Genomic DNA, 22,424 nt, shown 5'->3' on the forward strand with positions numbered 1-22,424 from the left:
CCAACCCCCTGCCAGAGCAGGGTCACCCAGAGCAGGTGGCACAGGAACGCATCCAGGTGGGTTTGGAATGTCTCCAGAGACGGAGACTCCACCACCTCTCTGGGCAGCCTGTGCCAGGGCTCTGCCACCCTCACAGCAAAGAAGTTCCTCCTCATGGTTAGGTGGAACTTCCTATGCTCAAGTTTGTGCCCGTTACCCCTTGTCCTGTCCCCAGGCACCACTGAAAAGAGCCTGGCCCCATCCTCCTGACACCCACCCTTTCAGTATTTATAAGTGTTGATAAGGTCCCCCCTCAGTCGTCTTTTTTCCAGACTGAAGAGACCCAAATCCCTCAGCCTTTCTTCATAAGAGAGATGTTCCAGTCCCCTCATCATCTTGGTAGCCCTTTGCTGTCCCCTCTCCAGCAGTTCCCTGTCCTTCTTGAACCGGGGAGCCCAGAACTGGACCCAGCACTCCAGGTGCGGCCTCCCCAGGGCAGAGCAGAGGGGGAGGATGGCCTCCCTCCACCTGCTGGCCACACTCTTCTTGATGGACCCCAGGATGCCATTGGCCTTCTTGGCCACCAGGGCCCATTGCTGGCTCTTGGGCATCCTGTTGTCCCCCAGGACTCCCAGGCCTCTTTCCACAGAGCTGCTCTCCAGCAGGTCACCCCCAACCTGTCCTGGTGCAGGGGGTTATTCCTCCCCAGGTGCAGCACCCTACACTTGCTCTTCTTGAATTTCATAAGGTTCCTCTTTGCCCAGATCTCCAACCTGTCCAGGTCTCTCTGTATGGTGGCACAGCCTTCTGCTGTGTCAGCCACCCCCCCGCAGCTTTGTGTCATCAGCAAACTTGCTGAGGGTGCACTCTGTTCCTTTGTCCATGTCATTGATGAATGCATTGAAGAGGACCGGTCCCAGTACTGACCCCTGGGGAACACCACTCATCACTGACCTCCAACTAGACTCTGTGCCCCTAATCACCACCCTCTGAGCTCTGTCTTTCAGTTATTTATCCACCTTACTGTCCATTCATCAAGCCCACTCTTCCTAAGTTTCCCTATGAGGATGCTGTGGGAGACCATGTCGAACGCCCTGCTTAAGTCAAGGTAGACCACATCTACCGCCCTCCCCTCATCTATCCATCCAGTCGTGCCATCATAGAAGGCTATCAGATTAGTCAAACATGATTTCCCCTTGGTGAATCCATGTTGAGTACTTCAGATAGCTTTCTTTTCCTCCACATGCCTTGAGATGATGCCCAGAATGAGCTGTTCCATCATCTTTCCAGGGATGGAGGTGAAGCTGACCGGCCTGTAGTTCCCCGGCTCCTCCTTCTTGCCCTTTTTGAAGACTGGAGTGAATGCTTCTTAATCAGCACTTCCCTTTGATGGCTATTCTTTAATTCAAAGCTCAGGTTTTAGGAGCCGCCAGGTAACCCCTTTGAACTTCTGCTGAGGTTCACATGTTGGTTTCCACCTAAAGCCACAGAGCAACAGACCTGGGGCCAAACGCTGACCTGCCACACCGGCACCGAGTGGGCTGATGCTGCTCTAAGGAAACTCTGCTGGAATAACACCCGCATCCGAACATAAGAAACTCATGGAGACACACTTTTTCCGCTAAAAAACATATTCTGAGCAGTTACACCGATGGCAGACGCAGGGCTCCTGCAAGGGCCACTTGGTCCTCGGCAGAGAGGGCTGATTTCTGAAGGACGAGCACTTGTCTTGGGTGTTTCAAGCTTCACGAGGGAGGATGAAGAAAGCTTATGATGGCATTAGGAAATCCACACCGTTATCCCTTCCTGCAGCACATCGCAAGACCCTGCAGAATCTGGCCACAGGCCAGGGGAAAGGAGGAGTTCTGGGACCCATCAAAGTGGCTCGCAGTGGGCTGCAACCTCTGTGCACCTCTCCCAGAGCTCAGGCTTTTCCGGCTCCTTTAACGAGCTAATCTAACCCAACAGCTAAAATCCCATCAACTCAACCAAATCCACCTCTGAAGATTAAAATATCATATTCACCAAGGAAAGACATTTCTCCGAGCTCCCATGAACCTCATGAAGAGAAGACCAGGGGAAGAGTCAGCAAAGCCATTCCTCCCCAGCGGAAAGCCCCGTTACCCAAGAGCTGGAAACACCCAATAAATGAATCTAGAATTCATTTCAGGTCTCAGGAAACCTGAACTTGTTTCTCTAGTGGGTTTGATTTCTCAGGAGGGGTGTCCCCAGATGGTCACCCTTGGCCCTTACCATCTGCGGGATGATGGGCTGCACTCACAATTCAAAATTATGGAGGAGACTGCGTGGTGGACCCTGAGAAATCCTGATGCAGGATTGCAATTTTTTATAAAGTCCATGAAAGAGCACCAGTATTTTTGCTGCAGGATACACAGAGGTCAGATGAGATGCTCTGTTGGATCCTTTTGGGCTGAGTTTTATGAACCTGTGGCTATTTCTCACGTTCTGATGGCTATGACCATCTCGTTTCCCTTTTCTTCTGTGCTTTGATGTTGGGAGCACCGTGGCAGGACGCCTGACTCGCTGGGTGCTCATACTCTTACCCGTGGGACAAAGTTCCCCAAAACAACTCGCACAGCCCGGTCCCCAGGAGACCTGCAACGCCCCGCATCGCCCCTCAGGGTGGCTTCCCAGGAAGCGCTTGGGATGTTATTTCTTTTTTATTATTATAATTTTTTTTCTTAGCTTTAATTCATTAAGAAAATTCCAAAAAGCCTCTTTTCCACCCCTCCCCATCCTGCTCGGGGCAGGGGCTCTGGCCCTGCGCTGCCGCACAGCTCTCAGCACTGCGGCTGCTCAGCATCCACAGGGAATTAGTCAGGATTTTGACCTTATTTTAGCTTCCCAGCTGCAAAAGGTGCCATCAGACGCTCAACACAGGCAGGCACAAGAACCAGTGTTTCTGTGAGATATCAGACTTCACACAGGGAGGCGGATAACGACAGAGGTGCTGGTGACCGGGGGGATGCTCGAGCTGCCCCAGCCCACCCCAATGTCCCTTGCAGGGCCTTCAGTACTCACCCAGACCGTTTGCGCAGTCGTAGAAATCAAAGCAATGCGCAGTTCGATCCATCCCATACGGTCCCATGAGTGTCCTGGGAGAGAGAAGAGAAGCATCTTTCTTTCATGGTCTAAAAATAAAGAGATGCACAGGTGCCCAACCAACATGCACGCAAGCGCATCCTTCCCACCGCCCCACAAAACGATGTAGACACGCAGGTTGAGGGACATGGCCCCGCATATGAAGCCTGCCCTGGCAAAAAATCACCCCCCCGCCCGCCCCCGGTTTATATGGATAAATGAGAGAATATGTGCAGGGCTGGACATCATCCTCCCCACCCAGCAAATCTGATGGACCTGTCTGTGATTCATTACCTGAGATTAACGGGGCCGGACAGCTGTCCAGCTCCCGGGAAATGAGATCAGAGCTCGGACCAATGTTCCGGGAATAAACCAGTTTCACAAATACAGACAGCCTGAAATGAAGACAGCCGGGTGCGATCTGCTCCCAAGGTTTTGTAATGCAGGCACTCTCCATCCCTCTGGCAGGGGGTCTGGAAAAGGGGGAGGCAAGACCTTCCGAGCCACCTTCAAGTCCTGGCCTCGCCAGGTCAAGGGTGGGAGCTTCCCATCTCAAGCCAAAGAGGGTGGAAGAGCATCATACACCCGAGTTTCCCCAGTGCCAAGTAACTCCCGCCCCACATTTTCCCCCTAAACACCCTCTGGCATGGTGGGTGTCCCAGATACACGAAACTGAAAGCGCCAAGCTCCACTCTGCCCTAGCTGGGGACCAAAGCTGGTGCCTCTCCTCCTTGGGTGGCCCGTGGTGGTCACCCCCGTGAGCACGGCGTGGGATGAGGACGGGTGGACCTTGATCTGAGAAACACAGAGCCAGGTGGGAAACCAGGGGTGGGGGGGCGCTCCCAAAACACTCCGCTTCCCAGGATTTATGTCACAAGAGAAAAGGAGTTTCTGAATCAATATCGGATCCCAAATCTGGACGCAGCCGAAGAGGGACAACACCACGGGACATAATGGGCTCCTCCGAGTCCAGCGGGAAGCAGGACAGGAATAAATGTCGGGGACTTCTCTTTTCAGGCATCCAAAATACCTCCCAAAATACCAAGCTGTTCTGCAAAGCCAGTAACACCCACCTACGAGATTCAGACTGGAAGCTTTTTCTCCTCATTAAAAATACTCCCCCTTGATATTCTTGCAATGTTTCACGTATTCAAGTGGCAGGACAAACAACTGGCCACCCCTGGCTGTCAGAAAACAGAGCTTGAAGGCGTCCCAGGAAGCCAGAGCAGCCCTGGGCCCAGACTGGTTCAATTTACCAGCCAGGATTTTCAGAGTATTTTGAGTAAATTGCCGAGGCAACTCCACCACCAGTAAACAGAAATAGCTCAAACCAGGCTGAAACACGACATAAGGACAGAGGTTTTGGTAAAGCAGATGCCTTCTTGATACGATCAACTTTTATCCCCTATCAGACGCACGAATGGTGGAGCAGAAACAAGCTTTGCAAATGCCGGAGACGCAAGAAACCCAACAACAGGCGCTAGTTATGATGCCCTCCGGCTCTTTGTGCTGCGTCTGAGGCATCCCGGCTTCTGAGCCCTCGTCCTGGAGAAGCCACAGCAGATCACCATCGGCTCTCTAGATGGAGGTGGCCACTGGGACCCCCAGGGCTGCCCCGTGCCCCCTCCCCAATTCCTGCCCGAGGGGTTACCTGCTGATGATGATGGCTCCCTTGTAAAGGATAGAGACGGCAGGCATCTTGCTGGTGGTGGCAGCCCAGACCTGCCGGGCGCCTGCCGCTCCGATTTGGCAGGAATCCGTTAAAATGATGAAGAAGGGGAAAAAAAAAAAAAAAAAAAGAAAAAAAAAAGGGGGAGGTCGGAGGGGGTCACGTGGTCTCCCCGTATGCATGTTAATTCCACCCAACATTAACACAGATCAGCTAAAAACATCTCCAACTTTAGATTAAAGCTTACGCAAGCCAAAGCCAACACAGCCCATCGCAAGCGCCTTCCCGAAGGAGCCGGGCAGGAGCTCCGCCAGCCCCCCCAGCATGGCTGTCGCGCTCATCATTAACACAACGGGGTAATTATTTGGATGCATCCTATTGTGCGCCTTTGGGAGCAGCCCCTCCAGGGTTGGAGGGCAGCAGTCAGCGCGAGACGTGTCCTCACCATCCCTAAAGGCTTGAAATCCGTAGCAAAGCTTTGGAAATAATACCAGACTGTAGCACTTATGGGCTTAGGGGCTTTTTTTGTTTGTTTGATTTTTCTCTTCTTTTTTTATTTTTTTTCCCTTTTTTCTTTTAGCATCTTTTCCAGCCCACAGCACTTCCTTCTTAACACAAAGCAAGTTCAGCTGTTCCACTGTCTGTTGGGAGGTCAGAAGTATGAATTAAACAGCATCTTCCACCCCCGTCCTGCTGCCTATCACCCACCTGAAGAAGCAGTGCAACCCCCGTTTTGCGGGATGTGGGGATGGAGGGATGAAACGAGATTATCCGAGGTGTTGGCCAGTAAGCAGGGAAGGAGCTGGAACAAGCCACCTCGGGGCTTAGCAGGAGCAGGGCTGCAATATTGGGGAACACAGAGTGAAATGAAGAGAAAATCCCAGGAAACACGTTTCCCTGGAGCTGCAGGCAGTGGGAGGACACAGATCCTGCATCCCTACCAGCTCCAGGGGACAGCTGAGGTCACAGGTAAGCCCTTGGCCTTGACTCCATCAACAGCGTCTTTCTCATGCTGTTCCTGCAGCATCTCCCCTGGCCAGAGCCCGTTAGTGGTACCAAACCTCGTTAGCTGAACGTCAGCGTACATCAGTCCAGCTCAGCAGGGGGGGGGGGGGGGGGGGGGCGGCGGGCAGACGCAGACACATTCGCTTGGGACCACAAACTCTTTGCCAAATATTTGCTTGAACCTGGTGCTGTTGGATATCACTTTTCCCATGTGCGAACAACTAGTTTTATTAGCAACAGCTTCCCAAACGGCCGCGTGAAGCCTTGCTGGGCAAGTCCGAGGGGCTTTAAAATAATGACGATACGAAAAGTTTTCCTGCATTTTAATTGCTTTTTTTAAAGCGACTTCCATTTGGGGGCATCCAAATGAGATCGTAAAAACCCAAGCAAACTAGACCTCTAGGTAGCCAAAACTCTCCTAAAAATGAATTCACCTAGCTGCAAGATCAAAATTTGGATAAGTGATGCCAACTACACAACAAACATATATGCACCCAGTGGCACACTACACACGCCCCACCAAAGCAAGGCATGCCCAGCACCTTGTCCACATCAGCGTAAAGGCGTTGGCCAAATGGGGCCAAGCACGAGGGGTTGTACATGGGGCCATTTCCCAACCTGATGGGCAGCTGCAGCCTCCTCTGCACCGAGTGCCTCCCAAAGCTACTCATCCTTGCAGCGACCCAATGGCGGGGAGATGCTCTTTCCCTGCCATCCCACAGACGATGTCCAGGGCATGGAGAGCCAAGCATCACCCTCCATTAAGGCAGGAGGGTCCAAACGCCCAGTGATCTCCAGCTCTGGACTAAGTGACATGGTCAAGGCCAGCCAGGGAGTTTTGTGGCAGAGTAGACACACAGATTCAACTCCCCTGGGTTGCAGTGACCCTCCATCCATGCCTGTTCTCTGGCAATGGAGAGCTGGTCCATGCCAGGGCACAGCTCCTTGAGGGGCAGGAACACATCGGCACCGTGCCCACCTCGAGGTGGCTTTTTTCAGCAGCTCACCTGTAAATGGATGCCCTGGCAGCCCTCACCCACCAGCCTCCTGCTGGTTACACTAACGATCATACTCCAAGTCCTCTAATAAGCATCCCAGCCACAGTAAGAGAGAATTTCCATCCCACCACCAAAATACAATGTACAACCTTCTGACGTCCTTTGAGACTCTGCTAATAAATGAATTCACAGAATTACCCCTTTGAGTCATGGCCCAGAGCCTTGGCTGGAATAAATCAGCGCCACTGAAGGAAAGGGATAGCACAAGCACAGGAGGCAATGTCAACAGGACAAGGTGACCTCTCTGACCAGCTTCAAGGAGACCGCTGGAGCTGGGCCAGCCCGACCCAAAGCATGCAGGCAAGTGGGAGAATTTCCCTGCCCGGCAACTCAGTAATTCATCCACCCTGGTTTCTGCATCTTGGGGAAAAATTTCATAGAACCATAGAATGTTTGGGTTGGAAGGGACCTTAAAGATCATCCAGTGCCAACCCCCTGCCCTGGGCAGGGACACCTCCCACCACACCAGGTTGCTCCAAGCCCCATCCAACCTGGCCTTGAACACCTCCAGGGATGGGGCAGCCACAGCTTCTCTGGGCAACCTGGGACAGGGGCTCACCACCCTCACAGACAAGGATTTCTTCCATATATCTCATCTCAGTCTCCCTTCTTGCAGTGTAAAACCATTCCCCCTCATCCCATGGCTGCCCTCCCTAGCTTTCCTGGAGCCCCTTTAGGGACTGGAAGGGGCTTCAAGGTCTCCCTGGAGCCTTCTCTTCTCCAGGCTGAACCCCCCCAGCTCTCTCAGCCTGTCCTCACAGCAGAAAGGCTCCAGCCCTCCCAGCATCTCCGGGGCCTCCTCTGGCCCCACTCCAACAGCTCCGTGTCCTTCTGCTGTTGGTGCCCCAGAGCTGGAGGCAGCACTGCAGGGGGGTCTCCCCAGAGCAGAGCAGAGCAGAGGGGCAGAATCCCCCCCCCCACCCTGCTACCCACGCTGCTGGGGATGCAGAGATTTCCACACTCAATATTAAGCAGATATGTGTTTTTTTGGGGGCTTGGGTGCTCAGGACCTTCGAAACCAAATCCTTCAGCAGTCCAACCATGGTCCCACCAACTGCTGTCAGCTGCACCCAGAGCCACGCTCACCCTTCCCATGTGCCGATGCTTCAGACCAGCTGGGTGGGATGTTGCAATAAACCACGCATTTGTCTGCGAGGTGGTGAAGTAAATGAAAATCAAGCCAAAGAGGCCCTCAGGGAAGAGGAGCAGGGCTCAGTTTATCTCCAAACCCTCAGATCCTCGACTTCATCCTCCAGAACAGACTGACCCTGGCAAAAGCATCAGATGCTGATGCCCATTAACATCTGTCTTATTTAGAAAAAGTTTCAGCAAAATAACTTCAGATTTTTAGTGTTTTGAAACTCCAGCTCCCATCCAGGAAGGATTTACAAGCTCCACGTAACCAGCCCAAGGGTCCCAGTCCTGCTGCCTATAACCTGTGCTGAAGGCAAACATCCCACTGGCAAAGGGGATACGCCATACGCTCAAGCTCTTTACCAAGCTGGTACCTTGCTGAGCAACTCAGAGCAAATCCAGCTGGAAAGCTCAGGCTTCTTACCCCAGGGAATCACCAACAAGACTTTACACTTTTAAATAAATGGGTGAATGGAAGGAGCACAAATTAAGTACAAACTGACACGAAGGGGCTGGACAGCGTATAAAAATGCGTGTAACTTGCATGTCCATGCTATAGTTGACTGCTGGAAAAATGAGGTTTTTTGAAACTGATTTTTTTGCTATGCAAAAAGTTATTTTTGCTTGAAAAAAAAATATTTTTAACATAAAAAGTTGAGTGAAAATGTATCAGGGGTGGGCAAAGCTATGAGTGGAATCAAAATAAGCCTTAGAGCAGGACCATAAGGCAGAAGAAAACATGCTGACAGCAAAATGTAGCACGAAGGTGCGTTTCCAATAATTTTTCTAAGAGATCACGAAGGGGAAAGTGGGGGAGAGAGAAACTGGGAGTGCTGAGAGGGACAGAAAGGGAGTGGGTTACGTACTGGTGACTGCATCTGCTGCAGCCCTGCTCTTCCCCCATCCCACCGCTGCCGGCTGAGCTGCTGCTCGCTGCCGAGGAGCGAGGAGGCAAAGCAGGCTGTTACTGGGGCTGGCTGTGCCCTACACGCCATCCTGACTCCTCCTCCAGGGCATCGCACCTTCTCCAAGCCATCAAACTTTGGCCACTGCCAAGAGGAAGTAGGTGGAGAAGATGTTTGCAATATATTTGTCTGGGTTTGAGAGAGAAAAGAGGGGAAGAGGATGCGTGCAACAAGCACAACCAACAGCAAAGCTATTTTTTTCCTCATCATTCAAGTCTCCTTTTGCCATTCCTACCCAGACTACAAGCAAACAGTGCTGGGAACAGCTCGCCCGCAATAGGTGGAGTTCACAGCTTTAATGTCATTGGGAGCGTTGGCACCACATGGTCAACACGGGGACAGAGAGATGTCCAGCAGAAAATGCCAAATTGCTTGGGAAGACATTGCTCAAGGCTCATCTCTTGCGAAACACACTTTCAGTTGAAACTGCGGGGTTCAACGACTGCTCTCCCCAGCCAAACAGTTCTTTGCAGCCTGCCCGCTCAGGTGGAGTCATCTCCAGGTCACGTTAAGGCCATGAAAGCAAAGAAATAGAGCCATCGGTCTCCTCAATTATTCCAGCTCCAACATTGAGGCTAAAACCCAGGAACAAATCTTTTCATGCAGCTTGGCCTTCAGCACTGACTAGTGGCAAAGAGATCTGGATGGCTTGTGCAGCCCAAGTCACAGCCCATGGAGCTCCTTTGTCAGGTGGACAAGCCACCTTGTCTGAAACTAGCACTAAAGAAATTAAAGGAGATGTCTATCTGCTGGTGGGACAGCCAAGAAGACCACTCCACCACATCCCCAACCGAACAGGACCCGCATATATCGCTGTGCCAGAGCAGGGCTGTTTGTCCCTGGACACACAACACCTCTGGACTTCCAGGCTTAGAAGTGATCAGCTCCAGGACTTTCAGGGTGTCAGTCTTCTAACTTCCTGAAGTTAGACCTTCATGAAGGTATTCAGACTCCATGTGGAGGATGCTCTCTCCTGCTTCTCTCCCCCCTGAGTTTTCCCAGCAGCACATTTTCAATTTCCTAATTACATGATCCTCCCTGCCTCCAGCCAAGCAACATGCTGTCTGTGGGGAGAGCTGCCTCCAGGGTTCCTCCCTTCGCTACCCAGGGCAGGAGATTTCAGCTTTCTTGCTTTTGAAAGCACCATTAGGATCAGAGATATAAAAGTAATGGTTTTGGTAAGGATGCAAAAAAAATTAATGAGAGTTTCTTTTCTATCCAAGAGAAAATCATGAGCAGATGGAATTCCCTATGTTTTATCCACCTCTCCTCTATGTGTTGGTCAAAGGACCTTCTGGGCAAGCATCCTTTAGCCTGTCTGTGGTTAAAAGGCTCTTCTATGTTTCTTCCTTGGTCCGTCCTCTGCCTCCTTCCTTCCCTGCTTCTTGGGAAACACCAATGTGAGCATCAAAGTAGGTCAACGGTGGCCACCGAATCACACTTGCCACTAGGGGAGTCACACGTTGGTTGTCCCCACAAGCCAGGGCTGGCTCCTGGCAGGCAGGCACTCACTGGGGTCGGTGCTGACTGCAGGATAGGGAATTCTGAGATTTATGATGTTTGGACTAGATGACCTGAAAGGTCCCTTCCAACCTAGGCAATTCTATGATGAAAAAGAGAAGACCCAACCACAGGGGCAGTCTCAGTGGTGAGCATGGGAAGAGAAGCAACGAGGTGCATCCCTGGCAGAAACATAGAGCAAAATGTGAAAGTCAAGGGAAAGGGCCAGGTACAAGGACATGGTGGTCTCAGCCCTGCCAGCGAGCCAGGGGGGCTTTGCCCCACACCAGCCCCACAGTTGGGGCAGCTGGGCTTGGCTGCCCTTGGTGCAGACACAGCCAAGACCCCATGGGGATGCCCAGCCTGGCCAGGTCCTGCATCCCCGACCGAATCAAGTGATTCCACCAGCATCAAACCACCCCACACAGGCAGCAGCTCCAGGCAGGATCCTGAGCTCGGCAAAGCAGCAGCACAAGGATGCCAGAGCTGGGGATGTGCCTGCAGCAGCATCACCAGCCCACAGGGAGCCTCTGTGTGGGGCTTAGCGGAGGAACAGGGTCCAAGCAGATTTGCGTGGGTGGGAATTAGAGGTGGAAAGACATCCTTCAGCAGCAGTGAGCTCTGTCTGAGGGATCTTGGCTCCAGAAAGCGACTGTAAGAAGTTTGGAGGATGCAGCCTCAGCAGGGCAGTGTTGTGGTCTCTGCCCGCATCCCACCGACGCCCGGAGCAGAGGGCTGCCCGGGCACTTGCTTAATAGCGACCCAACATTTGTTTCATGACACAACCAAATTAGCATAGGCTGAAGAGGCATTTACATCTGATTAGAAAACAAAAAATACAGTTGTGTCGCTTTCAGGATCAGATACAAAGTGCTGATAATAAATCAGACAAAATAAATCAGCTACCGTGGAGCTGGGAAGCACCTGCACACCATCCACAGTTGTGGTGTAGCCTACATCATTTTCATAAATACTACCCATGGAGTCGCTTCAGATGATCTCATGAGATCAGGGACGTTCACAGACAAGTCTAAACAGAAGAGGAGACAAAACCACGCTGCAGAAGTCACTGGCGAGAAGACAGGTGGGTACTGTGGGGAGCACCCAGGGACCAGCAGCTCCATGTACCCGCCATGGTGCCCTCTGCCCCATCCCTGGGCATGAGCAGCTCCCCGGCCACCTGCCTGCAGGCACAGGGGTGGTAGCAGATGAAGCCAAGCCCGGAGTCCTGCCTCTTCCCAGTGATACCACTCATGGAGAAAACCCATCCCTACAAGCCCCAGCTGCCACACATTGACGTCTCTGTGGCCTACAGGCACCTTCCTCCTCCCGATGGCCATGCAGACCCCAGTGCTCCATCATGCCCTTCCTCTGGGGCCAAGGGGGGCATCCCAGGGGACCAGAGGGGTTGCGCAGGGCCAGCTTCTGCTTCCCACCACCGCCTGTGCGGCTGCATACCCATCCTCTCCTCCCAAGACAGATGGGCAGCCCTGCTCATTGTCACACGTCTCAGCTCCACAGTGTCCCTTCCTTGCTCAGTCCTCCAGGCTAGGAGTGTCCTTCCTCCGAAGAAAGCCAGAGGCTGTAGCACCCCTACCCCATCCTAACAACTCCCTCGCCAGCCCAGCTTCACTCCCTGAAGCCAAGCACAGGTCTTCTCCAGCTGCAGAGGTCAGAAGGTGGCTCCTGGGAACCATTTCATCCTCCCCACTCCTCGTGGTAGTGGGTCACCCCTTGCTTCTGCCTGAACCAAAGCCTGCTTATTAGTCTAAAGACGCAAAGGTGAGGGGTTTTTAAAGCCAAGGCAGTTTTCCAATGCTTACTCCCTCCCGCTGTTGAAGGAAGATGTCTCTACCCTGGGCTGGATGCATCTCCTCACCCTTGAGGGAGGAAGGTTCCTTCTCAAGCGGCATCTGCCCCATGAACCTGCACCACCAGAACAAGACCAAAGGCAGGGGGAGATGCCATCTCTTACTGCTGGCCAGGCTTTTCTGGTCTTCAACCCCTTTTATCACCCTCCTCAAGCTTCACCCCCATTTCCCAATATCCTTCTCAGCCAGTGGATTTCTTCAGCATGACAGATTCATCCCAATGAACTTTTGCTGTCTAAAGCCAGGTCTCTGCTGCCCATCACCTACACCCTGGCGGGGTCAGGGTTTCCAGGAGGGAGCTGGGCCCTCCTGAAGAGTATGCATCAAGTCATCCAGCTGAGGTGGAGCGTTTTCTGGAGGTGCTTCTTGCCCAGTGAGAAGCAGCTCAGCATGTGGGCACCTGCCTGGCAGAGCCAGTCTCAGAGACCCCCAGGGCTTGGAGAGGGGTTACGAGTGTTTTCCCAGGGACAGACCCCTCCATTGACGTGCAGCTCTTCCTGTGCTGCTCTGAAAGGCTTTGCTTGAGGAAAAGGCAAAAGGGCCTCTTCAATTAGCCTGTCCTGCAGTAATTAGGAAGAGAGGCTGTTTCAGGTGGAAGCCGGGTCAGGCTTGGTCTGCCAGAGGTTTTTGGGAAAGGCGTTTATGCCGGAGCCCCATACCCAGCAGACTTAAGTGTCCCCCAACATCTGCTCCAGCCTGGAGCTCATATGTACCCACTTGAGAAGGGGATTAATGCAATTTAAATACAATCATATGGGAAAGCTCAAACGAGCTCTCTATTTTCGCCCCAGCAGGACTGAGGCGTGGTGGCATCTCGCACACAGGGAAGCCTTCCTCCCTCCTCCTCCTCACCCTCCCACGAGGTGGGCAATCTGCTGCTCTGCTTGGGGACTCGCGCCCTTGGGGCCCTGGTTTGGTCATCAGCTCCTGTAAAGGGTTAATGGGATTAAAAACCTCCCTGCCTTTCTAAATCCCCTGGGCCCTGGGATTGGGCTGGTTATGAACTTATTAACGGGGGACAGTCGCTGGTGGGGGCTGCGGACTCTCCTCTGCCGGCGGGGCCACCGCTCTGTCCTCCCCACACTAATTGGGGAAAAATGTGAGAATGACAGCAGGAAACTCACCCAAGTGAATCCATAAGAAAGAAGGTGGGGGAGAAAGGAGGGGGGAAAATGGCTGCCTGCAGAAATGCAGAAAACCAACCTATTTTTGGGAAAGATTTCACTGTGTGCCACTGAGCCGGGAGCACAGCGGAGGCTGGGGAAGAGCTTTGGCCCATCCTCGAGCTGCAGACATCCCTGTGCTCAAACCCAGAGCCCAGCACAAGCCGTAATCACGGCAGCGATAACAATAATACAAAGAGGATGGGGGGGGGTGGGGAAGAGCCCCACCGGGGCCACGCTGGCATCGCTGCTGGGAGAAACCGGTGCCGAGGGACAAGCCACGCATCCCGTCAACCACCACCTCATGCCCCGACGATGCCAGGCAAGGCCCGCTGGCATTTCATGTTTATTTATTAAACTCCTATTTCAAACTCGAAAATTAATCTTTTAATCAGCAGCAGAGCGGGGCCAGACTTATTGGAGTACCAGGGAGGTGTTATCTCCCTGCCATCTGCTCGCTGCCCTCCGCTGCGTTTCGGTGGAGCCCCCAGACAGCCCAACGTCGGCCGGCACATCTGGCGCCCATCGCATGCGGGGGCCGGTCCCCCGGCACAAAGCCACCCACCCCTCAGCTGGAGCTCTCCTTCCGCAGAAAGCAGGATAAGCTACGGGAGGTTTTGACCCTAAACCCGGACATATGAACAGATTTTTGCCGTAGAAAATGAGTTTTGAGCATTTTCGTCTTGCAAATGCAGGGAAGCGGGGCTTAGCAGCTCCATGGAGACAGGGATGCGCGGGGGAGTACACCAGTGAAGCTGCTGATGCTGCCGGGCAGGTGTATGGGGCTGCCTCGACTTCCCCTGCCCCCCATACACACACCACGGCCCCATAACGTCAGCATCCATTGGTGGCACCAGCCTGGCAGCGCTCCCCAAAATCCACCCGACCAGGTCCAGCCTGTCCTGCACTACCTCCTTCTGACCGGCGACAGATTCTGCCTTTTCTGCACCCAAAAAGCAGCATGGAAGCATCGGCGCAGTGCCCCAAACCAGTCTCACAAGCGAAAGGTAGCTGTCGCCCTGGGGTGCTGCCTCCCCCCACCCCCGCCAGCCTGCCCGCATCCCCGTGGGGTGCTGCCACCCCGCAGCCCCCCCAGCCCTCACTCCAATGACCTACTTCAGCAGGAGAGGGATCACGCCCCAGCAGTGTCCATGGTCCCCAGTGACCGCAGGCTGCTCCGGGCTCTCGGTCCCCAGGGGGGTTGCCCAGGCTCAGCCAGCCCAAGCAAACCTCCAGCCAAACCTCAGGGTGGCCCTGATAGCCCGCCGGGCCCCCCCCCGGCTCTGGATCCGGCCCACTGACCCCCAGTTAATCGGCTAAAGCCGCATGCTCTGAACCCTGGCCCCAGCCACCGCCGCGCTGCCGCTGTCTCTCCCTGCCCTACATAGACATCTGCAGCCACCCAGCGCCGCCTTCACCTCCTGTCCCCTCCGCCGTGCCTGCCGCCTTCCCCGCACACACACGGGGGTCCCAACTCCACACCCACCTGCACCCCAGCACGGGGTGGATACGATCACTTTGGGAAGGCTGGCTTGCCGGATGGGAGAGCCAGAGCTGGAACAACAGCAAGAACACCCACAGGTGCTTGCAGAATAAATCCCCTTCCCCACACTGGGCTGATACCGGCCTCACCTGTGTGCTGCCCCTCCCAGGGAAGCGCAGGTGCTGTGGGACCCCCGCGAGTCCCTGCCCTCCAGAGAGGGGCCACCAAAAAAAGCCGCGGGGTGACTGAACGCATCCTCCCTAACGCCGTTCCCGAAGACGGGGTCTGAGAGGCCGAGCCGTGCCCTGTTCCCGGGGCGGCAGAATCCTGCCCTGCTTACCAGTAAATGAGAGAAAGCCCATCGAAGCGCTCCAGGTGCCGGCCAAGGGGCTGGAGGTAGGACATCATCTGGGGCCACCCGTCCCCAATGAGCCCTTAGGGCCACCGCCGCTGGCTCCTGCTGCCCAGAGCCATGGGCTCAGGGTGCCAGTGGCCAGCAGGACTCCCCGGCACAGCTCCTGCAGCAGCCGGCCACATCTAATCCCAGGCGGGCGAGCATGTGATCGCCCCTCTCCCAGCTTCCCCCAGCTAAACCCCGCTGATGTCTCCAGTTCTGTGGCGCCGGCTGGGCACGGAGGATGCTGGGGTATGGCTAATCCCAGCCCGCAGGTCCGAGTCCCCCCTTGGGGTCAGAGCCACTCAGGACACGGCACAGGGAGCACCTCCGTGGCACCCGCCAAGGCGTCCCATCGCCGGTGTGTGGCCATCAGCAGGGCACGCGTCCTGCTCTCCCTGCCCACCACAGCCCCCGGTTCAATAAAATGAGAGTTTATTTCAGCCGGATAACCCCTCCACCCCCCCTACCAGTGAGGTCCCCGCTCGCCTTGCTCTTGCAGTGGCTGTTAATGATGGTTAGAATCGTTAAGGAAGGTTATAATCGATGGTTAACCTGCCCCGATGAATTATTTAAAGCCAATTGTGGTCATCGCTGACCTGCCCCAAGCCTGCTCCCCTCCTCCCCAGCCGCTGCCGAGGGGCCACAGCATTTCTATTTATCTATATAATTTGGGGCATAATTCTTGCATGCTTTTTCTCCCCTCTCTTTAAGGTCATCCGGTCATACTCCAGGTTCTGAACGGTCCCTTGGACTATCAGGAAAACCCTGGGAGTGATCACCAGCAGGCAGAGGGAAACTGTTTGAAGCAGGGGGGGCTCATCCATGTAAACTATCCCGAAGCGGTGAGGCCACGGCTGGTCCCATGGCGCTTCCCTGTATCCAGCCGTGGGTGGGACGGACAGACAGCAGGACAGGCTGATTCAATCCGTCCCTGATTCAGGGTGATGGAAAAGACACAAATGAGTATCCACCTGCTGCACGATATGTATTTTATGTCTCCCTGTCCCCATCAGGCACAGGCCCAAGGGATCAGCTTTGGGTGGACGGGGATTAGATGAGTCCTAAGGATGATGAAACGCATCCTTCTGTCCCTGTCCCCCATGGCCTGGGAAAGCCACCAGGCCCCCCAGGGGTCAGGTCCTGTGCCCACCGCTCCCCCTGCTCCACGTAACGCTGCGGCACATGGGGACTAACTGGAGGAAACACCAAAAAGGTTGGGATGGTGACAGTCCATCTGTCTGGCCGAGGTGTCCCGCAGGGCATGGCAGGTCCCTGGGGACTCGGTGGTAGCCGGTGGCATCTCCAGCCAGGGCACAAGCACCCATGGGGAGACAAATTGGGACACCTCAGTCCTTGGGGGTCAATGCAGCCGCCCCAGCCCATGCTGCCCACAGTGTGACGAAGAGGAGGGACGAAGGTGGCAGGCAGAGGCGGGACGGGCGGGTGCGGGGCCCCGCGGCACCCGACAGCCGCCCAGGAGGATGCGCCCATGCCCGGGGTGACAGCCCGCAGGCACTGCTCGCCGGGTGGTAACGAAGCTGCCTGGGAGAAGGGGGTGAGTTAAGGCTGATCCCGCTCAGCGTCCTCTCCCAGTGACTGCCCAGGCTGGTGCCAAGATCCTTGTCACCTGCCACCTCCCAGCCCGGTGACAGGTCCCCTGAGCAGGCACAGCCATCCGCCCAGGACAGCTGCCACCGCTGGGGCATCATCCCTAAGCCCCTTTAGGGGTGCAGCTCTGCTTTACACCACCAGCCAGCCCTCTGCAGCACATCCCTGGCCAGGACCCTTGTCATAGGGGCACCCCAGGGTGCGTTTGGGGTGCAGGACCTTCCCCAGCCCGGCAAAGCCTCCTGCTGAGGGGTGCCGGCACCCCGCGCCGGTGCAGGGAGAGCTGCCCACTCCCAGGGCTGTCACAACCCGGGCGGTGCCGGGCGGGAGCCCCACGACCGGTTTCTGCTGCCGGGAGAGGACAGGCAGCAGGGTTTGCCGAAACCGCGGGGAGCGGCGGGCGCAGGGGTGCCGGGGTGCCGCGGCCGGCTCGGGGCTGGGCCGGCCTCTCCCAGTCTCACCAGTTGGGATTGTCAAAGGCGGTGTCATCCCGCTCCGGGGCAGGACAGTGCCCAGGGGTGTGGGGATGGCGAGGCCACCCCGATCCCGCCCTGGTGCCAGCGGTCCAGCTCTGCCGGGGTGGCCGGTGCCCTGGAGCATCATTTCCGTCTCCCTCCTCGCAGCTGCCCGGAGCCTGCAGGGATGCCCCATGGATGCCCCCACCCCCGGGGGGTCACAGTGTCCCCTGAGCCAGGCTCGGGGGGTGAATCACGGAGACATGCCGGGGAGGGACACGCTGCCTTGCCCTTTCCTCGGAAAGTTTCCGTGCTGGCGGAAGCAGAGCATTATCTCCCTCGCCCATCAGAGGCAGCTGCCCGTGGGTGCGCTCCATCTGCATATTTATACAGATGCAAACATTACACCCCGGAAATTCCCAACTTTTACATCACTGGCCAAAGCCTCCTGTGGAGCCTTGACCTTGTTCTCCCTCTCAATGGGTTCCTGGGAGCCTGCGCTGGGGCGGACCGTGCCTTGGGACATCCCGGCCAGGACCTCAGCTGCAGGTGAAGGTCCCCTGTGGCAGCGGGATCCCCTTTGGCATCGGGACCTCTGCAGTGGTTTGGGGCTCCGGGGGCTCATGGCTCACCTCCGAGCCCCCATGAGACCAGTGCTCCTGCACCAGTGTCCGAGGCTGCAGCATCGTGCCACACAGGAGACAGAAGGGACACCTGGGTGTCCCCCCTAGGGAGCTGGGACCCCCCTCACCTCTCCACCCCTTTGTGAGACAGGAGAATAAGGCCCAGGAGCAGCTGCCACCGCCCTGGGTGCAGCGAGCACATCGCAATCTTAAAATCCTGAAGCCACCAGCCCCATCGTACGCTGCTCAGTGCCTTTCTGAAAGCCGTGGCTGGGGACACAGATAGGGACCCGCCGAGGAGGGGCCGTCCCCCTCTGTCCATCCCCTTCCCCGCAGTTTGGTGCCAATACCCGCCATCCCTCCGCGATGCCCTCTCTGCGTGACACCTCTTGGTGCCCCCAGCCTGGCACGGGTGGCAGTGGCACCCCAAAGCCACCGCACCAGCGTGCCCGGCTGCGCTGCTGGGGACCAGGCGGCTCCTCTGCTCCGTACCACGCCGGGAGGATGAGGAAGAGCTGCAACTTAATTTATTCCGTGCTGCATTTTCATGCCGAATGAGTCAGAGCACCGGCCTCGCTCAGCCTTTGTTTTGCTTGGCTGCTAGCGCCGGTCTTTGCTTGGTGTTTGTTCAATATTTAACTCCCTTGATGGCACTTGGGCTCATACCAGCAAGTGCAGCAGAAAAAAAAAGCCACTTCCCTGCCAGGACGGGAACTTTCCCAGCCTTTGGCTCTACTCGGGAGCAATGCACTTGTTTTATTTTATTTATTTCCTCGCAGCTTGATGAAGCCCTGAACTTGGTCCTTCGAGCCACCGCATCCCACAAGACCCGTTTAAAGCTATGGGGGCTGGCAGGGGCTGCGGGATGGGGCCAGAGCACCCGAGCTGGCTGCTGATTTTGGAGCAAAAACCAGCCTTAAACGGAGCTGAGTGAAGTTTCACCCGGTGCAGGACCAGTTAGGAACGAGCAGGGCTGCATTCCTGCACACGTGGGAGCTGGCGAGAAGGAAGCGGCAGGCAGAGGTGTTTCGGTGCCCTGCTTTCCTGTGCCGTGCCGGCCGGGAACAGGAACTCCCTTCCCACCCCGACAGCCAGCAAACCCCCAGCACGGGAGTAAGTGGTTCAGCCGGCCCCTCCGAGGGCTGTCAAAAAGTCCCACCCGGAAAATAAATGAGGTTTTTGGCCAACCCGCTGTTGGTTTGTGTTCCACCGAGTCTCTCAGGGGCAAAAAAATTTGGAAATTTCTTCCAAAAGCTATTTCCCAATCCAAAGCTAAAAGCTAAAATTGGGAAATGCTGCTGAAAAGCCCCCAGGGCTGACCATCCCCTCTGCTGCAACGGGTCCCCAAAACCCCTCGGCACCGCAGGACATCGGGGTCTTTTTGGGGAGCATGGGGAGGGGGATGCTGCTGCCGTGATGCTGCCTTGATCCCCCCTGCCAAGCCCCGATGCCTTCCCGAATTGGGATGGGCTTGCGTGGGGTGGGACAGCGGGACGCAGTGGGACGGTGAAGCCTGTCATGGAGGTGTCAGCATGGAGCCAGACGCCAGCAGCTGGTGGCCATCCCGCAGCGCTGGGCAGCGGGGCCGGTGGCGGCAGGGAGGGCGCAGGGTGGAGCTTGGCAGGGTGCGGGATGCCGGCCAAGAGCTCGCCGGCGGAACGCGATCTCGTTGCGTAAAACGTGCTCCTCTCCCAACTCCCCTCCCACGGCAGCGGCTCGAGAGCTTCTCACCCAGGTTAAGTCAATATTGCCACATCGCTGCCTCTGTCGAGGTGCTCACCACCCCACCTCCCCCCAAGAAGGAGCTCGATGGGTGTTTTCAGGGCTGGAGAGGAGTCACGGGAGCGCGGCTGGACTGAGAGTCCTGGTGGGCTCCAGCATGGCTTCTCAGGGTCCCTGTGAGCAGCACCCCTGGGGCTTGACATCTCCCTCACAAGCTCCTGGCTGCCCCACAGAGAGGTCCAGCCCCACTCAGCAGCTCCCCAGGCACAGGAGGGGTTGTTCAGCCTGGAGAAGAGAAGGCTCCGGGGAGACCTTGGAGCCCCTTCCAGTCCCTAAAGGGGCTCCAGGAAAGCTGGGGAGGGACTCTGGATCAGGGAGGGGAGCCATGGGACGAGGGGGAATGGTTTTAGACTGGAAGAAGGGAGATTTAGCTGAGATCTGAGGAAGAAGTTGTTTGCTGTGAGGGTGGTGAGCCCCTGGCCCAGGTTGCCCAGAGAAGCTGTGGCTGCCCCATCCCTGGGGGTGTTCAAGGCCAGGTTGGACGGGGCTTGGAGCAACCTGGTGTGGTGGGAGGTGTCCCTGCCCAGGGCAGGGGGATCGAATGAGATGATCTTTAAGGTCCCTTCCAACCCAAACCGTTCTATGATTCTATAAAACCCTCCCCCTAGCACAGGGACACCCCAACCTCTCGTTGCTCAAGAGACTTCAGAGGAGCCAGTGGCACCGGCTCTGGGTACCAGCATGGGGTGCATCGGGTCCAGCAGTGGGGCACAGAGTGCAGCCAGGACCAGCTGCATCAGTAAAGCTGCCGAAAGGCTCATTTGCAAAATAAACACTGCAAATAAAACAATCCCTTCCCATCTCTGTGGCTCTGACAGACGCGAGCTGGGGAGGAAACCTCAGCACTGGGGTGTCTGGTGCTTTGGGGAGCACCGGAGCTCCTCTGCGAGCTGCCGACACCCCCAAACCATGGGCCCCCAGGTCCCCAAAAGCACATGTAGTGCAGCACTTCTGATCCCAAGCCAACGTAAAGGCAAAAATACCCGGGCAGTTTACATAAGGCATAGTTTTCCACTACGACGGAGTTTCTCACCGCCCGGCGTTTCACCCAGCAGCTGCAATTTTGCAGCTCTCAAGGGCATTCGCACACAAAAATGAGCCACGCCAGAGATGCGGGGAGATTAGAAGGATTAAGGCTGCAGAGCTGGCGCAGGAGAAGATGTAATGCCAAAACCCTCCAGTAGGCAAAGGCATTTCATCCCTATAACCCGGCCTCTGCTCACCTTCGCAAAGGGTTTAAGTAACCAGGGGGGCTCTGGGATGGACAAAACTTAGATGGAAGAGGAGCGACCGGTCCCCTGAGCACCCAGGAAGGCGTTGCTGCTAGGTATTGGGGGGGGAAACAAGAGCACAAAAAGCAGAAAGTGTTTCTAGAGCGAATAAAGGCACGCAGAACTTCACGTGGTAAAATGAGAAGAGGTGGGTTGGGTTTTTCCCTCTTCGCCTCCCCTTGTTTCGGGATCGGAGCCAGCGCACACTGCCCTGGGGCAGGGAAGATGGGGATGCAGGTGCTTCCATGATGAGCAGCCCCTGAATGAACCGCAGCATGGAGAAAATCCTTTCTCCCCCCCGCCAAAAAATAGGGAAAGCCTGGTCTCGTCCTTGGCCCAGGCAGGATCTTGGCCATGGTGGGGGACATGCCAGCCACCCAGCACTGCTGGCCTGTGGGGATTAACCGGTACCGGGGGATAGGATGAACGGTTCTTCCCAAAGGGATTCTCACCAACTGAATCCATTTAGAAGCAAAAATTGAAGCTGGGCGCCCCGAAGACAAAGCTGTAACCACAGTTATAGCTAAACTGGAGTCGTCACGGCTAATAATGGTTAAAGTGCAGAAACTCAGCCCCAGCGAGCACGGGGTCAGGCCAGCGGCCCCAGTTTGGGGTCGGTGTGGGAGGGCTGCCGCCGTGGGGCTGCTCCAGCCTCAACTCGTCGCCCCCAGCCATGGTCAGGGTATGAGTTTTTGCACGGTTTCACCCCACGGGAGGCTCGATCCCGGCAGGACCCTGCCACCCCTGCCAGGACACGGCACCACCACACCAGGCTTCGGCACAGCAGCCTTGGGCACCTGCGAGCGTGTCAAATATGTCTCTGCTCGCCCAAGGCTTGAAGACGTGTGGGTGGACGGGGCTGTGAATACCCAAAGCATTGCTGTTTTGCAGGGAGGTAGCCCGGCTCTGGATGGGGTCAAGGCTCCGTGGGGCATCAGCTGTGGGTCCCAGCTTCGCAGCTGAGCTGGTTTCTGATGACTAATTCACCCCCGAGAAGCATCTGGCAAAGCTAGGGAGCATGGCTGGACCACCCCAGCACCATGGAGCCTCCACCCACCCCCCTGCTGCGTGCCGATGCGCTCAGCCCCATGAGAAAACCATCTCTCACCCCGCCAAAAAGCAGCCAGGAGGACAACCCGCACCAAACCAGGATGGAGAAAACTCTCCTACAAACACGTACACACACACTTGCCTTGCGCTGTCACCGCCGGGACCCATAGACACCCCGCACCCCGAGCGGGCGAAGCTGGAGCTGCGCAGGAGCGTCTCGCTGGCTGGAGGGCTCTGGGCTCTCTAATGGCGCTGGGGATGAGCCACCCCGGAGCAGAGGCGATCTGATGTACGCAGGGGATCGGGATC

At 56.1% G+C, this 22,424-nt stretch overlaps 1 protein-coding gene across 1 annotated transcript in view; it reads right to left on the reverse strand.

Annotated features, from left to right (window-relative positions):
• The window catches only part of LOC128913764 (syntaxin-binding protein 4-like), a 49,865-nt gene extending 34,528 nt beyond the window's left edge, over positions 1 to 15,337 (reverse strand). Inside the window, exons 1-2 of the mRNA XM_054211914.1 lie at positions 15,270 to 15,337; positions 3,022 to 3,095 (exon numbers count right to left, since the gene is read on the reverse strand). Coding sequence (XP_054067889.1) covers positions 3,022 to 3,095; positions 15,270 to 15,337 — 142 coding nt within the window. The remainder of the gene's footprint in view (positions 1 to 3,021; positions 3,096 to 15,269) is intronic.
• Positions 15,338 to 22,424: the final 7,087 nt, after the last annotated feature.

This window comes from Rissa tridactyla, chromosome 8, assembly GCF_028500815.1.
Source record: "Rissa tridactyla isolate bRisTri1 chromosome 8, bRisTri1.patW.cur.20221130, whole genome shotgun sequence".
Classification (NCBI taxonomy): domain Eukaryota; kingdom Metazoa; phylum Chordata; class Aves; order Charadriiformes; family Laridae; genus Rissa; species Rissa tridactyla.